Consider the following 19,454-nt stretch of genomic DNA (forward strand, 5'->3'; position numbering starts at 1 on the left):
CCTGTACTCTGTGTTTTGTGTGTGTAGGGGTGGGGGTTGTTGTTGTTAAAAGGCATTGTAGGGCTTCCCTGGTGGCGCAGTGGTTGAGAGTCCGCCTGCCGATGCAGGAGACGCAGGTTCGTGCCCCGGTCCGGGAGGATCCTGCGTGCCGCGGAGCGGGTGGGCCCGTGGGCCATGGCCGTTGAGCCTGCGCGTCCGGAGCCTGTACTCCGCAACGGGGGAGGCCACAACAGTGAGAGGCCCGTGTACTGCAAAAAAAACCCCAAAAAACAAAAACAAACAAACAAAAAGGCAATGTAGTGGTGATGCTGTGGTCTCAAAAAGTCACACTTAATATTCATGCTTATTAATCAGTGTAACTGAGCAGTACATGTGTAGTAAGTTAAGGAATATGGAACTAAACTTACCATTTGGGGAGAAGTAAATGATGAGTCCACTTGGAGCAATCACTTACTGATGTAAGGGCTGAAATGTACTTTATAAGTGGCCAAACTACCAGGCTCGCACATTGCTGATGGGGCCACATACTGATAACCCCCTTTGGAAAACAATATTGCAGTCATATTAGGTTGACCTTATGAAATTACCTATATTTGATTGGTTTTGACTTAACAAAAATAGCAGTTTCATGTGGTTTAATCTAAAAATATCAAGAACCTCAAAAAATGTCAACATTCTTCCCCTCAGGACCTTCACCTCTGTGCCTCTATCTTAACTAAACACATACGTGCACACACATATGTGTGAATGTGTGTATGTTTGTCTGACCTGTAGAGTATATTTGTATCAGTGTAGGACCCGTGGTAGCCAGCCTCCCAAATGCCCCTCAGAGATCCCACGTCCTGGCATTCTCACCCTTGTACAGTCCCCTCCCACATCGTACCAGAATTGGTCTGTGTTACCACCAGAATGCTGCAGAAGTGATAGTCTGTCACTTCTGAGAGTAGGTGACCAGCTCTGCAGGATCGAGCCTTCTGTTGTGGGGTTCTCTCATCACTCACTCTGAGGGAAGCCAGGTGCTGTGACATGAGGACACACTCAGGCAGCCTGTGGAAAGGCCCATGTCATGAGGAGCTAAGGTCTTTGACAACCAGCAAGAAACCGGAGCTTCCTACAGCTACACAAGTGAGCTTGGAAGCAGATCCTACCCCAGTTGTGCCTTCAGATGACTGCAGCCCCAGCAGACAGTGTGACAGCAACTTCATGAGAAACTCCAAGCCTGAATCCCCCAGCTAGGCTGCTCATGGATTCCTGACCTACAGAAAATATGAGATAAGGAATGATGCTTTAAGCTGCTGAGTTTGGGTCATTTTGTATGTAGCAATGGATAACTAATAAATAAACGTAATCTTAATGCACAAAGAAGTTCACTGTACTGAACTTAAGAATGGCAAAGCCCCAAAGCAAACAAAACAATTAAGTGTCCTGAGTAGCTGGGGTGGGGGGGAGAGGTTAAGTAAATTATGGAATATTTACTCAGTGGGATATCATGCAGTTATTAACAGTGTTGGGCTGGCTCATCCTCAGGAATATAAGTGGACAGTGGAGGCCCACAGGTAGCTTCATTAACCACCCAGAGGCAGTCACCCCGAGAACTGCTGACCGGGGACCACTTGTATAAAAACACCCTGTAAACTTTCTAACCATCCAGTGCTTCGTTTCTGTTTCCTCTGTCCTTTGTGTGTTCTTGCAGAGAATTCCACTGGGGCACTGCTAACCCTTTACTGTTTAGCCTCCTCCGTCAGCCTGAGCTCCTCGAAGGCAGGGACTTGCCTAAAACTGGGCTGGAACAAAGAACAAATGCCAGTGAAGTTCGAAAGTTTGAATAATAAAATCTGCATTTGCCATCTAAGGATTTATTTTCCCCCCAGCAGAATGCAGATTGTAGGTGGAATGAAACTACGATTGTTGCAATATTATATAAAGCAAGTAGAAATGAATGGAAACATGTCTAGATACAAAAAGCGTATTTTGTAAAAAGCTGATTCCAAGTAATTTATTATTTTCTTCATACAAGAGCACTCCAGACCCTCTCTGTAACTTTGCCTTTTCCAATTCAGCTTAGTCTCAGCTGTTGAGTAAAGTATAAAACTAAAAGCTGCTAAAATCAGGGTTTTAAAAATGGCTTTGTATCTTATGCTACCTATGCTCTTCCAAGGCCGTACCCAACTCTACCACTTCCCACCTTCTCTTTCTCTCGTCTCCACTTCTTGACTTTTCCTTTCCGTATTTTGAAGCTGTTTTTTATACTTGAGCCTTGTATAAGTGCGCCATCCATCCAGCTGATTGTAATTTCTTACTAAGGCCCCGTTAACTCCAGATCAATGGCTTATTTGACTCACTTGACTTTTTAAAGAAGCTAGAATTATTTAACCTTCAAAGCATATGTATGTATGTGTGTTAACATCTCTCAGACACTCAATCCATATGTAAGGGTTAGACCGATGGCTCTGGAGATGGGGTGGAAAGAGGTGGCGTGGAGATAATGGGTAGGAAAAATGACATTTGTGGGAGCGGGGGATAAATAAAAATCATACATTAGATTTTTTCATAATAATATGCAAATTCCCACCACCTTTTCTCACTCCGACATGCGATTGGAGATATCAGTTTCTCAGCTCAGAATTATAGCTCCAGTGAGCCATCATTCCCTATAGAAGGATATTGCCTCTCTCAGATGTGTTGGTGTAGAATAAAGGTTTTTTGGTAGCTGGCTTCCATGCCTTCCTCTTCCTAGTCACATCCCTGTGCAGTCTCCGCCCACGTTGCACCAATGAAATACAGCAGAAGTGATGGCATGTCACTTCTGAGGTTAGAGGATAAAAGACTATGGCTTTTGTCTTGGGTTCTCTCCTCTGGATCACTCACTCTGGGGGAAGCCTCATCATGAGCTACCTATGAAAGAGCCCAGAAATGGGGAGGAACTGATGCCTTCTTCCAACTCCCATGGGCACGCTGGGAAGAAGATCCTGTAGACCCAGTGTATCCCGGTCAAGCCTCAGGTAACTGCAGCCCTGGCTGATGGCTTGATTGCAGCGTAGTGAGAGGTCACAGCCTGAACCATCCAGCTGAGCCGCTCCCAGATTCCTGACCTACAGAAGCTGTAAGATTATAAACGTTTCCTGTTTCAAGCAGCTAAGTTTGGTGTAGCAGTAGGTAACTAAACCAGTTGTAAACAGCTGGGTTAGACAAATTTCTTCCACTTTAAAAGTGACATTCCTAAAATCATACTGGCGTATGGTCAGTATATAACCAGTTTTGGCGATTACACCTCCATCTTTGTTTTTACTGTAATTTCACCAAATCATGAAAAATTTGGTTGAACGGGATGATTATATAACATAAGATTGACATCATAAGTGACAGCCAAACCTTAAATGTATTTTTTAACCCGTTTTATTTCACAAAGGTTTTGAAGTGATATAGCTGTGTTTTACAGCCAGATGCAAAACCAGCCTATCTTTTTTTTTTTTTGCGGTACGCGGGCCTCTCACTGCCGCGGCCCCTCCCATCGCGGAGCACAGGTTCCGGACGCGCAGGCCCAGCGGCCATGGCTCACGCTCCGCGGCATGTGGGATCTTCCCGGACCGGGGCACGAACCCGCGTCCCCCGCATCGGCAGGCGGACTCTCAACCACTGCGCCACCAGGGAAGCCCCAGCCTATCTTTGAACTAAGAAATAGGGCCACCTAAATGCAAAGAAATGATGATTCATAACTTTATTTTTAATGAAAAAATAGAATAGAAATTTTTGTAGGGCTTAAAACCAGTGAGTTAAAAGCAGTGTTTGGAAAACGAAATTAAAAAGCAATAAAGTTAAAAGGAACTAGAGGTTTTTTTTTTTTTTTTGGTTCGCTGGCCTCTCACTGTTGTGGCCTCTCCCGTTGTGCAGCACAGGCTCTGGACGCGCAGGCTCAGCGGCCATGGCTCACGGGCCCAGCCACTCCGCGGCATGTGGGATCTTCCCGGACCGGGGCACGAACCCGTGTCCCCTGCATCGGCAGGCGGACTCTCAACCACTGCGCCACCAGGGAAGCCCCGGAATTAGAGTTTTTGAGGTGTTTGATTTGCCTAATTATTTTTAAATTAGTATGCTAAATATATATTATATATTTTATATATATATATAATATATATATAGTTTTTCCTTCCTTTTTTTCCTTTCGGAGAACCTCTTCATTTTGAGTCCTTTTTATGAGTTCTCATGATGGATCACTTAATTTTGCTCACATTCTTCCCTCTTACATCTCCATTATGAGCAGAAAAATTAGTGGAGTATCATAATATATGTTTAGATTAATCCTTTTTTTGCAGGCCAAGTTTTAGGTTTTCATCAGTTTTCTTGGAATTCACCTCTGACTTTTCTTATGTAATCACTACAGTGGTTCTTCCTTTATGACTCTAGAGTGTGTCTTCAAGAATCAAATGTAGAAAGAATGTCACCTTTCTACATCCAGAAAGTCCCCATAGCTCGTTTTAGAAGGTGTAAGGTTTAAGCCTAGGGTTGTAAAATGATGGACGTGTTTTATTTAGCCTGCACTATGTTGTCTTACACAGTGTGTTTTTAAGTTTCCAACACTTAAAAACCAGGCAATTTCACATTAAAAATAAGATGTCTGGCTTCTCTTGAAAAATCCAAGCGTCTGACAACGGTTGCCTATATTCCTACGTGGCCGCGCTGGGCTGAAGCTGAGTGGTTGCTGCTCCTTGGAGCTGGTGCATATAGTTTTGCAGTTTACTGTGCTTCCCACTCAGGTATTTTTCTTACACCTGCTGGCTTCACTTATTTTAATTACTTGCCTGGGCCCTGTGTTTACCACTCCTGATCTAAACAAACCACTAACCATAACAATTAAGAGGAGGGGTTAAGGCCATTGTGAGCACTGTTAAAGCAAAATCACTTTTGCCTGACGCACCTAGTTTTATGTGTTACAGCCGTGCCTATTATATGCTGATGGACTTTCCGTTCTGTGCTCTTCCCTTCTGGTCAACATAAAGTCATCCCTAAATATTCCATTCATCCAGCTTTAGATACTAGTAATTTTATGAATGTTGTTGATCTTAAATGTCCTCCCTTTTTTCTGTGTCTCCTTTTGTTTTAAAAATTAAATCTAAAGTTGTACTGAGCTTGTCATGGTCCGATAGAGGTGGCTGCCTCAATTCCTTCACTCAGCCGTGAGGTATTCAGGAGGCCAAAGAGAACTAGCTATTTCTTTACTGAAAACAGCTGACCATCAGATTTGCGGACTGTATACCAGTTGTCTACATGCATGCAATCAATGGCTTTAATTATTATTTATGAATAAGGAAAGTGCTATTGTATAGTTTTATTTCTACTGACAATTTGAAGTCTAAAAAATTGTTAAAAATGAATAAGCCTTAACATTTAAAAAAATGTAATATTTTAACTGTAATAAAGGCATGAATTAAGATGAGGGAAAGTGTGAAAAAGTAAATGGATAATATTTCTAGTATATATTAGTAATTCTTCAAAGAATAATTATGCATTCTTTCCTAATATTTTGTTTCAAGGAGACATATTCCCACCATTTTTAAAAATAAGAAACTTTCTTTCATGGTGAGAAATAAGCTAAAGTGTTTATTTTTCTTTAGAATAGTAATGTTAGTATAGTTAGCCACAGCAATAGCTATATGTGTGGTCAAAGGACATGTTCATATTTCTTTTATTTTTTAAAAACAATCACATTGAAGAAAATTTGTCAAATAGAGAAGAAAATATATCACCAATAGTACCATCAACCCCATCTAAATCTTGTTAGTATGTTAGTATAACATAAAGCCTTCTTTCTCTGATTTTTTTTATTTTTTGCATAACTACTTCTAATTTTGCTGGTTACCTAACAGTATATGATTATGGCACATGTTCTTGCATAAATAAAAGAAGATGTAGTTTTAAAAAATTTGTTTTTTGAAGATTCATTTAAAATTTAAAATGAGGTTAAGGAAAAAAAATGAGGTTAAGATATTTTCAGGCACTGAAGATAAATTAATTGGCTCTTTTTTTTCCTTGATCAAACCTTTTATGAGCATCTGTACATATCAATCTTTGATTTCCTAAGTTTAATAATTAATTAAACAACCCAGACTCATTTCCAAATTAGAGTTAAAAATGAATTCTTTGAGATTTCTCCTATAGGGAGTAACTTTTAAATGTACCAGATTTTTGTATGTGTTTTGGTTACTACCACTTTTTTTAGAGTAGAAAAGTAGAGAGAAGAAGAAAAGGGGAGCAGGAAGGAGGATGGGAAGCACTGCCTAAAACGGCACCCCATGTGTGTTTCCCCAAACTCTCCATGCACCCAACTCCCAGCTCCACTCTGTGCTGTGGTCTGTTCACGTATTTACCCTGAGCAGAGTCTGCTAGAACAGAACAACGTTTTTACTCTATTCTGCTTCCCCAAGATCTAGCCAAGTTTCTAGCACATAGTAAGCACGTAATGAACACTCAGTGACCAGAAAGGAGAGGAAAATAAGTACATACACCAAGCCTGAGAGAGGACAGAATTGTATCAATATGTTTGGGGCTGTAAGTTACAGAATATCAGCTACAGGTGGCTTAAGCAATGAGGACATTTTTTTATTTCACATGACACAAAGTGAAGAGTCAGGGCAGTTCCAAGGTTGGTTATGCAGCTGAACAGTGTCTTGGAGGACCCAGATGTTTTTCATTTTTGTACTCGGCCATCCTCAGCATATTGGCAATTTCTTCTGTTATAGTTGCAAGATGGCTGTAGGAGTTCCAGATGTCATTTGCAGGCAGATGTGCCCATGTCCAGCAAAGAAGAGGCGGTGTTTCCTCCTGTGTATTTCTGTTTATTACAGAGGAAAACCGCTCAGAGATGCTTCTAGCTGACTTCTGCTCAGGTCCCATTTACCAGGATTGATTCACAAGCCCATGCCCTGACCGACAAAGGCTATGGGGTAGACGTCAACAGCGACTGGCACAGAAATACCAGAGGAAGCAACGGTAGGAAAGAGGAGAAGGATATACCACAGGAAAAAGAGCAGTGACAGAGGCAGGATGAAATAGCCTGTGGAATGTGTAATATAGTATGGTGTGCATTATTTAGGTCTATTATACTCTTACCTTTATATACACTGTCTTATACCCAATATATGAATGAAAGTGGTAGAACAGTATCATTTATGAATTACAATGTGTGCCACCCAAGAACAGAGCTGGGTTTTGTAGGACCATATAAATTGGAGATGTAAGGTATATGAAACTGCAAGTACAAAATTGCTAGGCCCCATCCAGGTCCCTGGAAGCTTCATTACCTTCAGGCAAACCTTTCTTTGGTACCCTCCCCAGCCTTCCCCTCATTTAGCATCACTGATCCAGAAAGAATGGAAAACAGCTTTGGATGGGAATGGGTAACAAGTCAGAAGAACTGAGTTTGCTTTATTATTAATATTATAGAGTTCAGGAAAAGGAGGATACGATACTCACTCAAGGAAAGCATAAAATGTATGGGAATTACAAAGATGATAAATTTTTTTAAAAAGAACTTTGTTTTTATTAATAGTTTTATTAACTGTTTATTAATAGTTTATTAACTTTTAAAAAACTTATTTATTTTATTTATTTTTGGCTGCATTGGGTCTTTGTTGCTGTGTGCGGGCTTTCTCTAGTTGTGGAGAGCGGGGGCTACTCTTCGAAGGCTTCGTGTTGCGCGGGCTTCTCATTCTGGTGGCTTCTCTTGTTGTGGAGCACAGGCTCTAGAGCACAGGCTCAGTAGTTGTGGCGCACAGGCTTAGTTGCTCCGCGGCATTTGGGATCTTCCCGGACCAGGGCTCGAACCCGTGTCCCCTGAATTGGCAGGCAGATTCTTAACCACTGTGCCACCAGGGAAGCCCATATTAACTGTTTTTTAAACAGTTGTTTACTGCAGATTCTTTACTCTTAGAAACTGTATAAAAGTGAAAATACATAAATAGGTGAACTTCCCATTGTATTTCATATTTCACACTTGGGTTTTTTAATTGAAACGTATTTGCTAATCAGTGTAGTGTTAATTTGTAGAAGTGTGTCATCTGCACCCGTGTTGAATGAGTCTGACACATAATAACCTTCCATTAATACTTGTTTAACGAAAGAATGAATGAATCGTTTATGCAAGATCGGGACTTTTAAGATAATTATAATAATTGAAGGAAAACAAGTGTTGGACACTAACCTGTATTTTCTAACATTATTTCCTTTTAGAAAATGTGATATTACCAATCTTTTGAAAAATTAAAGACTGTACTTTCTTTAAAGACTAAGAGATATGCTGAATTGATAGCTTGGCTATTAAGATATAAATTGCCAAGGTGCTATAAATCTGAGAAAATGAGAGCATAATTTGAAAGAAAGAGATTATAGAAATGGGTATATGTGATTCAGCAAGAAAGGCCATGAGTACAATGAGAGTAGAATCTGTAACTATGCACTGTTTTATGCTTCTCAACAGACAGTTTTTACACATATATTATATGGGTCTGCCTGCTTGTCTCCTGTTCTCTATAATTTTAAAATGTGTTATTTTTTATAGCTGTTATTTTTGGGCACACAAGTGAATCAACATGTATATACAAAAGATACTATTTCTGACATGTAAAATGCTTAAGATAAATTTATTTCTTTATCTTACATTAACATTTATATATATTAAAGCCTGTTCAATTGTAGTTCTCATTTTTGAAAGTGTTTTTATATGTACAATGAAAATACACCTTTTAATATTGTACAAAGTTTTAAAAAAATCTTTTAAAAGTACAGTAAGATGAAAGGAATTTAAAAATCGACATTATTGGCACAAGATTCATGTTAATGTTTACTCATATAAATAGCACAAAATACTGCCTAATTAGTGTGGTTGGTAAATTTTTGGTACTTTAATTTTCTCTGTTATTGTAAACCATGCATAAAATGCTTGCCTATTGAGAAGTGCAGAATTGTCAGAGCTTAAACAGCTGACATCTGCTTACTCTCTTAAAAAAAAAAAAGAATAGGAAGCCATTTCAGCTTAATCTACCTCAAATGTGTTCATGTAAATGGAGGTCCATCTATTGACCTGTATTCTTTTCAGCTCAGGATTGGTCCACATGGTTCATGAAACCAGGAAGCCTGATTAGAAATGCAGATGTCGAGACAGTGAAGTACACCGTCCCCTTTTCCCTTTGCTGTATCTGTCAGGGTGAAAAGTGGCTTGTACAAGGGTCAGTCACCCATACTCACTCAATTACTTTTCTTGGACCCACAGAGCTGTCACAAGCTGTGGTGGACGCGGGAGCCATTCCTCTTTTAGTGCTCTGTATCCAAGAGCCAGAAATTGCTTTGAAAAGGGTTGCTGCTTCGGCCCTCAGTGATATTGCAAAGCATTCTCCGGAGTTGGCACAGACAGTGGTGGACGCAGGAGCAATTGCTCACTTAGCCCAGATGATCCTGAACCCTGATGCTAAGTTGAAGGTAGTTAAAAATAAAGAAACAAACAATCCAGGATTCTGATAATCTAAGAAGATGGAAATGTGTGCAGATTAATATTATACATTTTTAAATAATTAGTAAATTATCATGGAAAACAGATACGAAATATTGTGTATTTGGTCCTTTAATATGTGAAAACTGTGCTGTAAGGATTAGACAATAAAGATGTGACTGGGAAAAAGTATGTGCAACGCTGAAAACTAGAAGTAGCATCAGAATTAATACTAATAATTAAAGTAAAGAATCACGTAATGATTAAATCTCAGGGTTAGAAGGGACCTAAAGGTTTTCTAGCCCATTGTTATATTTAAGTTTCCTGTAAGAATTGCCATATTTACATTAGTCTTTTCTATGGCTTTCTAAAATCTAATTTTCAGTTGATAGTCACCAATTATACTTTTATATTCTAATAGTTATATTCTGTAAGATTTAAAAATTGTCAATATTAATTAAGCAATGTAAAGTTTTACAAATGATATTGGCAATATCCCAAAATGTTAGTTCTGCTTGATTGTTACTGTACTACATTACTGTGTTTATCGTCAATTAACAATTTAAGTATTGCGTAATTAAGAAATAGTATTCATCCCAGGGTCATATTCTTTGACCAGCCTCAACTGATAAGAGATTTAAATAGTCAATAGTGTGAACTAAGATGTTTAACTTGGATATGAGGGAATTTAAGAAATTGAGTATTGAGGTATAAGAAGACTAGGATGTGAATGCCTCGAGACTCCTAGATTATGTTGGATGTGTGATTGTTTTTTCCTCTTTATAAAGGAATTTGAGTGTGTACGAAGCTGTTTAAATTACGTCTGAACTCCACAGTGGAGTCTATGTAACATTTGGGTTTGGTTTTTGCTCAACAGCGTCAGATCCTTTCAGCTCTCAGTCAGATTGCGAAACATTCTGTGGATCTAGCAGAAATGGTGGTTGAAGCAGAGATTTTTCCAGCTGTACTTACCTGTCTGAAGGACAAAGATGAATACGTGAAGAAAAATGCTTCCACTTTAATTAGAGAGATTGCAAAACATACACCTGAGGTAAAACAAGGAAAAAAAAAAAAACAGCTTCAAAATACAACAGTATGGGGCTTCCCTGGTGGCGCAGTGGTTGAGTCTGCCTGCCGATGCAAGGGACTCGTGCCCCGGTCTGGGAAGATCCCACATGCCGCGGAGCGGCTGGGCCTGTGAGCCATGGCCGCTGAGCCTGCGCGTCCGGAGCCTGTGCTCCACAACGGGAGAGGCCACAACAGTGAGAGGCCTGCGTACCGGAAAAAAAAAAAAAAAAAAAAAAACCAACAGTATGCAGTTAGTTTTAGTTTTTAAGTAAAACATCAGTTTGTTCACAGGGCTCAGGGACAGTGTCACATGTTGTGAGGGGTTCTCGTCCTCAGCACTGTTGACATTTTGGACCAGGTCATTCTTCGTTGTGCGGGGCCGTCCTGTACACTGTGAGGGGCCGTCCTGTACACTGTAGGGTGGATGTTTAGCAGCATCCCTGGCCTCTGCCCGCTGGATGCCAGTAGCGCCCCTCCCCCAAGTTGTGACGATCAAAAATGTCCCCACATATTACTAAATGTTTACTAGGGGACAAGAGTGCCCCCACTTGAGAACCACTGGGTTATATCAATGGAGTTTGAGTCTGAAATCTCAGGTTTTAATCATTTTCTGCTTTCCATTTCTAGATTGTAGGGACCGTGGACCTTTGTTGTCCTGTCACTCTAGGTCAGCTGGGCGTAGTGAGAGATGGTGCCCCTCCAGGTTGGGAGAGACCATCAGGCCCCCTGACCTGGCGTAACTGCTCTAACAGCTGCTCTTGCACAGTGGTTCCTGCTCTGAGGTGTGAGGTGGGAAAGGAATAGAGACGAAGCGAACCTGGGTAGATTCTGAAGTTATGTCTTTTTCTGTGTATATTTTCACTAATCAATTTCATTTCACTAAACTTTTAAGTCCTTATTCTTTTTTTTTTAAAATTATTTATTTATTGGGATGCACCAGGCCTTAGTGGCAGCACACAGGATCTTCGTTGTGGCGTGGGGGATCTTTAGTTGCGGCACATGGGATCTAGTTCCCTGACCAGGGATTGAACCCAGGCCCCCTGCATTGGGAGCTCGGAGTCTTAGCCACTGGACCACCAGGGAAGTCCCAAGTCCTCATTCTTTATTTCACCCAACATCTTTATCTGGTTGAGATTGTTCAAGACTGGAGTGCAGTCAGCTAGAGATCATTGCTGGCAAAGGAAGGATAATGGGGCTAGACTATTTCAAGTCTGATCTCACCTTTCAGCATTCAGTGATTAATCCAATTCTTACTCACACCTTGTGATAGGGGGTTTCAGCAGTTAGCTAGTTATGAACTAGCCCTAGACTTAGTGTTTAGGTGAGGAGTTTTGACATCCATTATGATAAGGATAGAGTCGTGCAAGAAAAATTGAACCACAGAGAGGGTCCTCACAGTGAGCATATTCTGTACATTAGAAATAGCAGGACTGTTACCCTTGTACACTTCTTTGATAAAAATAATAATTTCACTAAATGACATTTCAGATTTTACCAGACGTTTTTTAGGTCCTAAATTTTAAAATTTGGCAATGCTAAAGTAATATTTAAAGATCATCTTACACTTTAGGGCCATGGTTATCTAGCTCTCCTTCTTTTCTCTTAGCTTTCTCAGCTGATAGTGAACACGGGGGGAGTTGCTGCCGTGATCGATTGCATTGGGTCCTGCAAAGGAAACATAAAGCTGCCGGGCATCATGATGCTTGGCTACGTGGCAGCTCATTCTGAGAACCTGGCAATGGCAGTCATCATTTCCAAGGTTTGTTCTTGCTTCCTTTTCCTCTGGGTATTGCAGTGAGATACTCTAAGACAGAACCACAGATTAATACTATCCCACAGAGTGTAAAATATAGCTGACCAGAGTCAAAGAACTACCAGCTTTCTTCAAGGCTTATTAGTAAGTTTCCCAAAGCAGTGCTTGAAGTAAAGTTTACTTGGCAGGAAGTTTAAAGTTTTACTCAGTGTTTAATATCAATAAAATGTCAACACCTCTGAGTGTTAGTATCACCTATATCTAAATACCATGTATTTGTATCTTGAAGGATTGGCTTTACAAATATGTAAAGCATACTTTGATTAAAGACAGCTATCATAAATGACATGCCCAGTGGTCATTTTGATTATTCCGTACATTCTCCCACTTCCTGCCATTTGGGCAGGATATGACAATGGATGGCTCTCTCTCCTTCAGCTTCCATGAGCTAATTTATCTTCTTGGACATGGGCAATTCAGAGCACATGTTGGATAGCATGTTTCTGACATGCTGTTTCCTTGCTCTAGGGATTTGGCCTTATCTCAATTTACGGCTTGGAATTAACCCACCAGATCACGTAGCCCTGGCTCATAGTAGGTGATCAAAAAATATTTGTTGAATGAATAAATATTGATCTCCTGAAGCATGCTTCAAAGGCTGCGTGCTCCCAGTGTCTCCGGCAACCCTCTAGGATGTGGGTTTCTTATCAGCATGGAAAATCTGTTGCTGTATGTTAAACAGAAGTGTGGATTTTTTTTTTTAATCCTTTGCTAATCCTCAGAATAAAAATGAACCTCAGATCTTTATTTTCTACCTATTCCTTGATAATTCTTTACTTCACTCCCTTTTTATCTCTAGCTTTTCCTTTTGTTCTTCTATTACCAAAGACTCTGATAGTGACTAGAGCAGTAGTGCTGCTTTCTGAAGGGTCACCATGGGGATGCGATCAGGATTCTTGATTCTCGGTTCTTTTGTGGATAGTCAGAAAGCCTACTGTAGGAAGGATGAGGAAGGAAGCAGCAATTGCTTTTGCTTCCTGTGTTTCTTCCCCAGACTAACCAGGAGGTGCTCCCTGCCTTTGTTCTGGGGCTGCTTCTGGCCTCTCCCATCTGGTTTGTCTTCCATTTAACTGAAGATCAAGGTGGGGGCACCAGCAGTTTGAGGCAGACCACGCAACACTGCCTCATCCTTTCCCGTTCCGTGTAGTACTCTCAGGACTGAGAACACCTCCAGTCTAAATAATACTTTCTAATGTTCAAAGCACATTCAGCGCTCCTTGTCTCATTTGCCGTTCAAAACAACTGAGGCCAGTAAGTCAGAGTGCTGGGCATGGGGTAAAGGGGGCTGGCTGTCTTCTTTTCCTCCTGCTTCTTCAGTCTTGGTATGTCTCAGAAGTATGGACTTTCTGGAGAGTTACCTCATTCTGAAGATAGAAAGATTCTGACCTTTTTTTTTTTTTTGTATGGGCAGACACATTTTTAGTCATAAGAAGGAAGTCAAAGAAATATGGCAGATCTCTTCTTTAAGAAATTGGTCTTAAAAACCTAATTTAAAGGTGGAGGGAAAAAAAGTATATATGATCATTTGGCCTTTGCTGCGGTAGCATGACCCATGTGATAGTGGCTTTTGTGGTGCTAAATTTTAGGTGATAATTCTTCTAGTCTCAAGTTAGTTAGAAAATTATGCCTATACAGAATGAATTATAATTTGATTTGGTTATTTGACTCTTCCTTGGGTATATAAACTGTGATGCATTTGAGGCCCTTTAGTTAACTCTGTTTTGATTATTTAGATAAAACTGAAGTTTGAAGTGCAAGATATAAGCATATGCCATCTGTGTAACAAAAGTACTCATCCTCCTTTGACATTCAATCATGTTAAAATGGGCAAAACTATCATTTAAATGTTGACAAAAATTAATGGAAATTTACTATTTCAGAAAAGGTTTTAGTGACTATATTTTACCTAAAATTTACTTCAATAGGATTCTTGCTCATATTATTCATTTGATTTTGGATCTATAGTAGGTATTTTGTTCTCAGATCTGTTATACTTGGTGAAAAGTCAATTTTTAAAAGGATTCTAAATTAACTTTTTTAACAAGGGAAAGCAAAAGGTTTTATTTTTTTAACATCTTCATTGGAGTATAATTGCTTTACAGTGGTATGTTTCTGCTTTATAACAAAGTGAATCAGCTATACATATACATGTATCCCCATATCTCCTCCCTCTTGCGTCTCCCTCCCACCCTCCCTATCCCACCCCTCTAGGTGGTCACAAAGCACTGAGCTGATCTCCCTGTGCTATGCGGCTGCTTCCCACTAGCTATTTTACATTTGGTAGTATATGTAAGTCCATGCCAATCTCTCACTTCGTCCCAGCTTACCCTTCCCCCTCCCCATGTCCTCAAGTCCATTCTCTATGTCTGCGTCTTTATTCCTGTCCTGCCCTTAGGTTCATCAGAACCATTTCTTTTTTTTTTTTTAGATTCCATATGTATGTGTTAGCATACAGTATTTGTTTTTCTCTTTCTGACTTGCTTCACTCTGTATGACAAACTCTCGGTCCATCCACCTCACTACAAATAACTCAATTTTGTTTCTTTTTATGGCTGAGTAATATTCCATTGTATATATGTGCCACATCTTCTTTATCCATTCATCTGTTGATGGACACTTAGGTTGCTTCCATGTCCTGGCTGTTGTAAATAGAGCTGCAATGAACATTGTGGTACATGACTCTTTTTTTTTTTTTTTTAGTGGTACGCAGGCCTCTCACTGTTGTGGCCTCTCCCATTGCGGAGCACAGGCTCCAGACACGCAGGCTCAGTGGCCATGGCTCACAGGCCTAGCCGCTCTGCAGCATGTGGGATCTTCCCAGACCGGGGCACGAACCTGTGTCCCCTGCACCCCTCAACCACTGCGCCACCAGGGAAGCCCCATGACTCTTTGAATTATGGTTTTCTCAGGGTATATGCCCAGTAGTGGGATTGCTGGGTCATATGGTAATTCTATTTTTAGTTTTTTAAGGAACCTCCACACTGTTCTCCATAGTGGCTGTATCAATTTACATTCCCACCAACAGTGCAGTAGGGTTCCCTTTTCTCCACACCCTCTCCAGCATTTATTGTTTGTACATATTTTGATGATGACCATTCTGACTGGTGTGAGGTGATACCTCATTGTAGTTTTGATTTGCATTTCTCTAATGATTAGTGATGTTGAGCATCTTTTCATGTGTTTGTTGGCAGTCTGTATATATTCTTTGGAGAAATGTCTATTTAGGTCTTCTGCCCATTTTTGGATTGGGTTGTTTGTTTTTTGATATTGAGCTGCATGAGCTGCTTGTAAATTCTGGAGATTAATCCTTTGTCAGTTGCTTCATTTGCAAATATTTTCTCCCATTCTGAGGGTTGTCTTTTGGTCTTGTTTATGGTTTCCTTTGCTGTGCAAAAGCTTTGAAGTTTCATTAGGTCCCATTTATTTATTTTTGTTTTCATTTCCATTTCTCTAGGAGGTGAGTCAAAAAGGATCTTGCTGTGATTTATGTTATAGAGTGTTCCGCCTGTGTTTTCCTCTAAGAGTTTTATAGTGTCTGGCCTTATATTTAGGTCTTTAATCCATTTTGAGTTGATTTTTATGTATGGTGTTAGGGAGTGCTCTAATTTCATTCTTTTACATGTAGCTGTCCAGTTTTCCCAGCACCACTTATTGAAGAGGCTGTCTTTTCTCCATTGTATATTCTTGCCTCCTTTATAAAAAATAAGGTGACCATATGTGCATGGGTTTATCTCTGGGCTTTCTATCCTGTTCCATTGATCTATATTTCTGTTTTTGTGCCAGTACCATACTGTCTTGATTACTGTAGCTTTGTAGTTTAGTCAAGTCCAGCAGCCTGATTCCTCCAGCTCCATTTTTCTTTCTCAAGATTGCTTTGGCTATTCGGGGTCTTTTGTGTTTCCATACAAATTGTGAAATTTTTTGTTCTAGTTCTGTGAAAAATGCCATTGATAGTTTGATAGAGATTGCATTGCACCTGTAGATTGCTTTGGGTAGTATAGTCATTTTCACAATGTTGATTCTTCCAATCCAGGAACATGGTTTATCTCTCCATCTGTTTTGTATCATCTTTAATTTCTTTCATCAGTGTCTTATAGTTTTCTGCATACAGGTCTTTTGTCTTCTTAGGTAGGTTTATTCCTAGGTATTTTCTTCTTTTTGTTGCAGTGGTAAATGGGAGTGTTTCCCTAATTTCTTTCAGATTTTTCATCATTAGTGTATAGGAATGCAAGAGAGTTCTGTGCATTAATATTGTATGCTGCTACTTTGCCAAGTTTGCTGATTAGCTCTAGTAGTTTTCTGGTAGAGTCTTTAGGATTCCTATGTATAGTATCATGTCATCTGCAAACAGTGGCAGTTTTACTTCTTTTCCGATTTGTATTCCTTTTATTTCTTTTTCTTCTCTGGTTGCTGTGGGTAAAACTTCCAAAACTGTGTTGAATAATAGTGGTGAGAGTGGGCAACCTTGTCTTGTTACCGATCTTAGTGGAAATGGTTTCAGTTTTTCACCATTGAGAATGATGTTGGTGGTGGGTTTGTCATATATGGCCTTTATTATGTTGAGGTAAGTTCCCTCTGTGCCTACTTTCTGGAGGGTTTTTATTATAAATGGGTGTTGAATTTTGTCGAAAGCTTTTTCTGCATCTATTGAGATGATCATGTGGTTTTTATCCTTCAGTTTGTTAATGTGGCATTATCACATTGTTTGATTTGCATATATTGAACAATCCTTCTATTTGATCATGGTGAACGAACGTTTTAATGTGCTGTTGGATTCTGTTTGCTAGTATTTTGTTGGATTTTTGCATCTATGTTCATCAGTGATATTGGCCTGTAGTTTTCTTTGTGACATCTTTGTCTGGTTTTGGTATCAGGGTGATAGTGGCCTCGTAGAATGAGTTTGGGAGTGTTCCTCCCTCTGCTATATTTTGGATGAGTTTGAGAAGGATAGGTGTTAACTCTTCTCAAAGTGTTTGATAGAATTCTCCTGTGAAGCCATCTGGTCCTGGGCTTTCGTTTGTTGGAAGATTTTTAATCACAGTTTCAATTTCAGTGCTTGTGATTGGTCTGTTTATATTTTGTATTTCTTCCTGGTTCAGTCTCGGGAGGTTGTGCTTTTCTAAGAATTTGTCCATTTCTTCCAGGTTGTCCATTTTATTGGCATAGAGTTGCTTGTAGTAATCTCTCATGATCCTTTGTATTTCTGCAGTGTCAGTTGTTACTTCTCCTTTTTCTTTTCTAATTCTATTGATTTGAGTCTCCTCCCTTTTTTTCTTGATGAGTCTGGTTAATGGCTTATCAATTTTGTTTATCTTCTCAAAGAACCAGCTTTTAGTTTTATTGATCTTTGCTATCGTTTCCTTCATTGCTTTTTCATTTATTTCTGCTCTGATCTTTATGATTTCTTTCCTTCTGCTAACTTTGGGGTATTTTTTGTTCTTCTTTCTCTTATTGCTTTAGGTGCAAGGTTAGGTTGTTTATTTGAGACTTTTCTTGTCTCTTGAGGTAGGATCTTATTGCTATAAACTTCCCTCTTAGAACTGCTTTTGCTGCATCCCATAGGTTTTAGGTCATTGTGTTTTCATTGTCATGTGTTTCTAGGTATTTCTTCCTCTTTGATTTCTTCAGTGATCTCTTGGTTATTTAGTAGTGTATTGTTTAGCCTCCATGTGTTTGTCTTTTTTACAGACTTTTTCCTGTAATTGATATTTAGTTTCATAGCATTGTGGTCAGAAGAGATAGTTGATAGAATTTAAATTTTCTTAAATTTACCAAGGCTTGACTTGTGACCCAAGGTACGATCTATCCTGAAGAATGTTCCATGAGCCCTTGAGAAGAAAGTGTATTCTCTTTTTTTGGGATGGAATGTCCTATAAATATTTTTCCATCTTGTTTAATGTATCATTTAAAGCTTGTGTTTCCTTATTTATTTTCATTTTGGATGATCTGTCCATTGGTGAAAGTGAGGTGTTAAAGTCCCCTACTATGATTGTGTTACTGTCGATTTCCCCATTTATGGCTGTTAGCATTTGCCGTATGTATTGAGGTGCTCCTATGTTGGGTGCTTAAATATTTACAATTGTTATATCTTCTTCTTGGATTGGTCCTTTGAGCATTATGTAGTGTCCTGCTTTGTCGCTTGTAGTCGTCTTTATTTTAAAGTCTATTTTGTCTGATATGAGAATTGCTACTCCAGCTTTCTTTTCATTTCCATTTGCATGGAATATCTTTTTCCATCCCCTCACTTTCAGTCTGTATGTGTCCCTAGGTCTGAAGTGGGTCTGTTGTAGACAGCACATATATGGGTCTTGTTTTTGTATCCATTCAGGCAGTCTGTGTCTTTTGGTTGGAGCATTTAATCCATTTACATTTCAGGTAATTATTGATATGTATGTTCCTATGACCATTTTCTTAATTGTTTTGGGTTTGTTATTGTAGGTCTTTTCCTACTCTTGGCTTTCCTGCCTAGAGAAGTTCCTTTAGCCTTTGTTGTAAAGCTGGTTTGGTGGTGCTGAGTTCTCTTAGCTTTTGCTTGTCTGTAAAGATTTTAATTTCTCTGTCGAATCTGAATGCGATCCTTGCTGGGTAGAGTAATCTTGGTTGTAGGTTTTTTCCTTTCATCACTTTAAATATATCCTGCCACTCCCTTCTGGCTTGTAGAGTTTCTGCTAGAAATCAGCCGTTAACCTTATGGGAGTTCCCTTGTATGTTATTTGTCATTTTTCCTTTGCTGCTTTCAATAATTTTTCTTTGTCTTTAATTTTTGCCAATTTGATTACTATGTGTCTTGGCGTGTTTCTCCTTGGATTTATCCTGTATGGGACTCTCTGTGCTTCCTGGGCTTGATTGACTATTTCCTTTCCCATATTAGGGAAGTTTTCAACTATAATCTCTTCAAATATTTTCTCAGTCCCTTTTTTTTTTTTTTTTTTTGCGGTACACGGGCCTCTCACTGTTGTGGCCTCTCCCGTTGCAGAGCACAGGCTCCGGAAGCACAGGCTCAGCGGCCATGGCTCACAGGCCGAGCCGCTCCGCGGCATGTGGGATCCTCCCAGACTCGGGCACGAACCCGTGTCCCCTGCATTGGCAGAC

General features: G+C 39.7%; 1 protein-coding gene across 1 annotated transcript in view; it reads left to right on the forward strand.

Moving 5' to 3' along the window:
* The window catches only part of SPAG6 (sperm associated antigen 6), a 73,181-nt gene that overhangs the window by 27,104 nt on the left and 26,623 nt on the right, over positions 1 to 19,454 (forward strand). The window contains exons 5-7 of the mRNA XM_060003769.1: positions 9,266 to 9,471; positions 10,359 to 10,532; positions 12,156 to 12,308. Of these exons, the coding sequence (XP_059859752.1) occupies positions 9,266 to 9,471; positions 10,359 to 10,532; positions 12,156 to 12,308 (533 nt within the window). The remainder of the gene's footprint in view (positions 1 to 9,265; positions 9,472 to 10,358; positions 10,533 to 12,155; positions 12,309 to 19,454) is intronic.

The sequence above is a fragment of the Delphinus delphis genome, chromosome 2 (assembly GCF_949987515.2).
Source record: "Delphinus delphis chromosome 2, mDelDel1.2, whole genome shotgun sequence".
NCBI classification, from domain to species: Eukaryota; Metazoa; Chordata; class Mammalia; order Artiodactyla; family Delphinidae; genus Delphinus; species Delphinus delphis.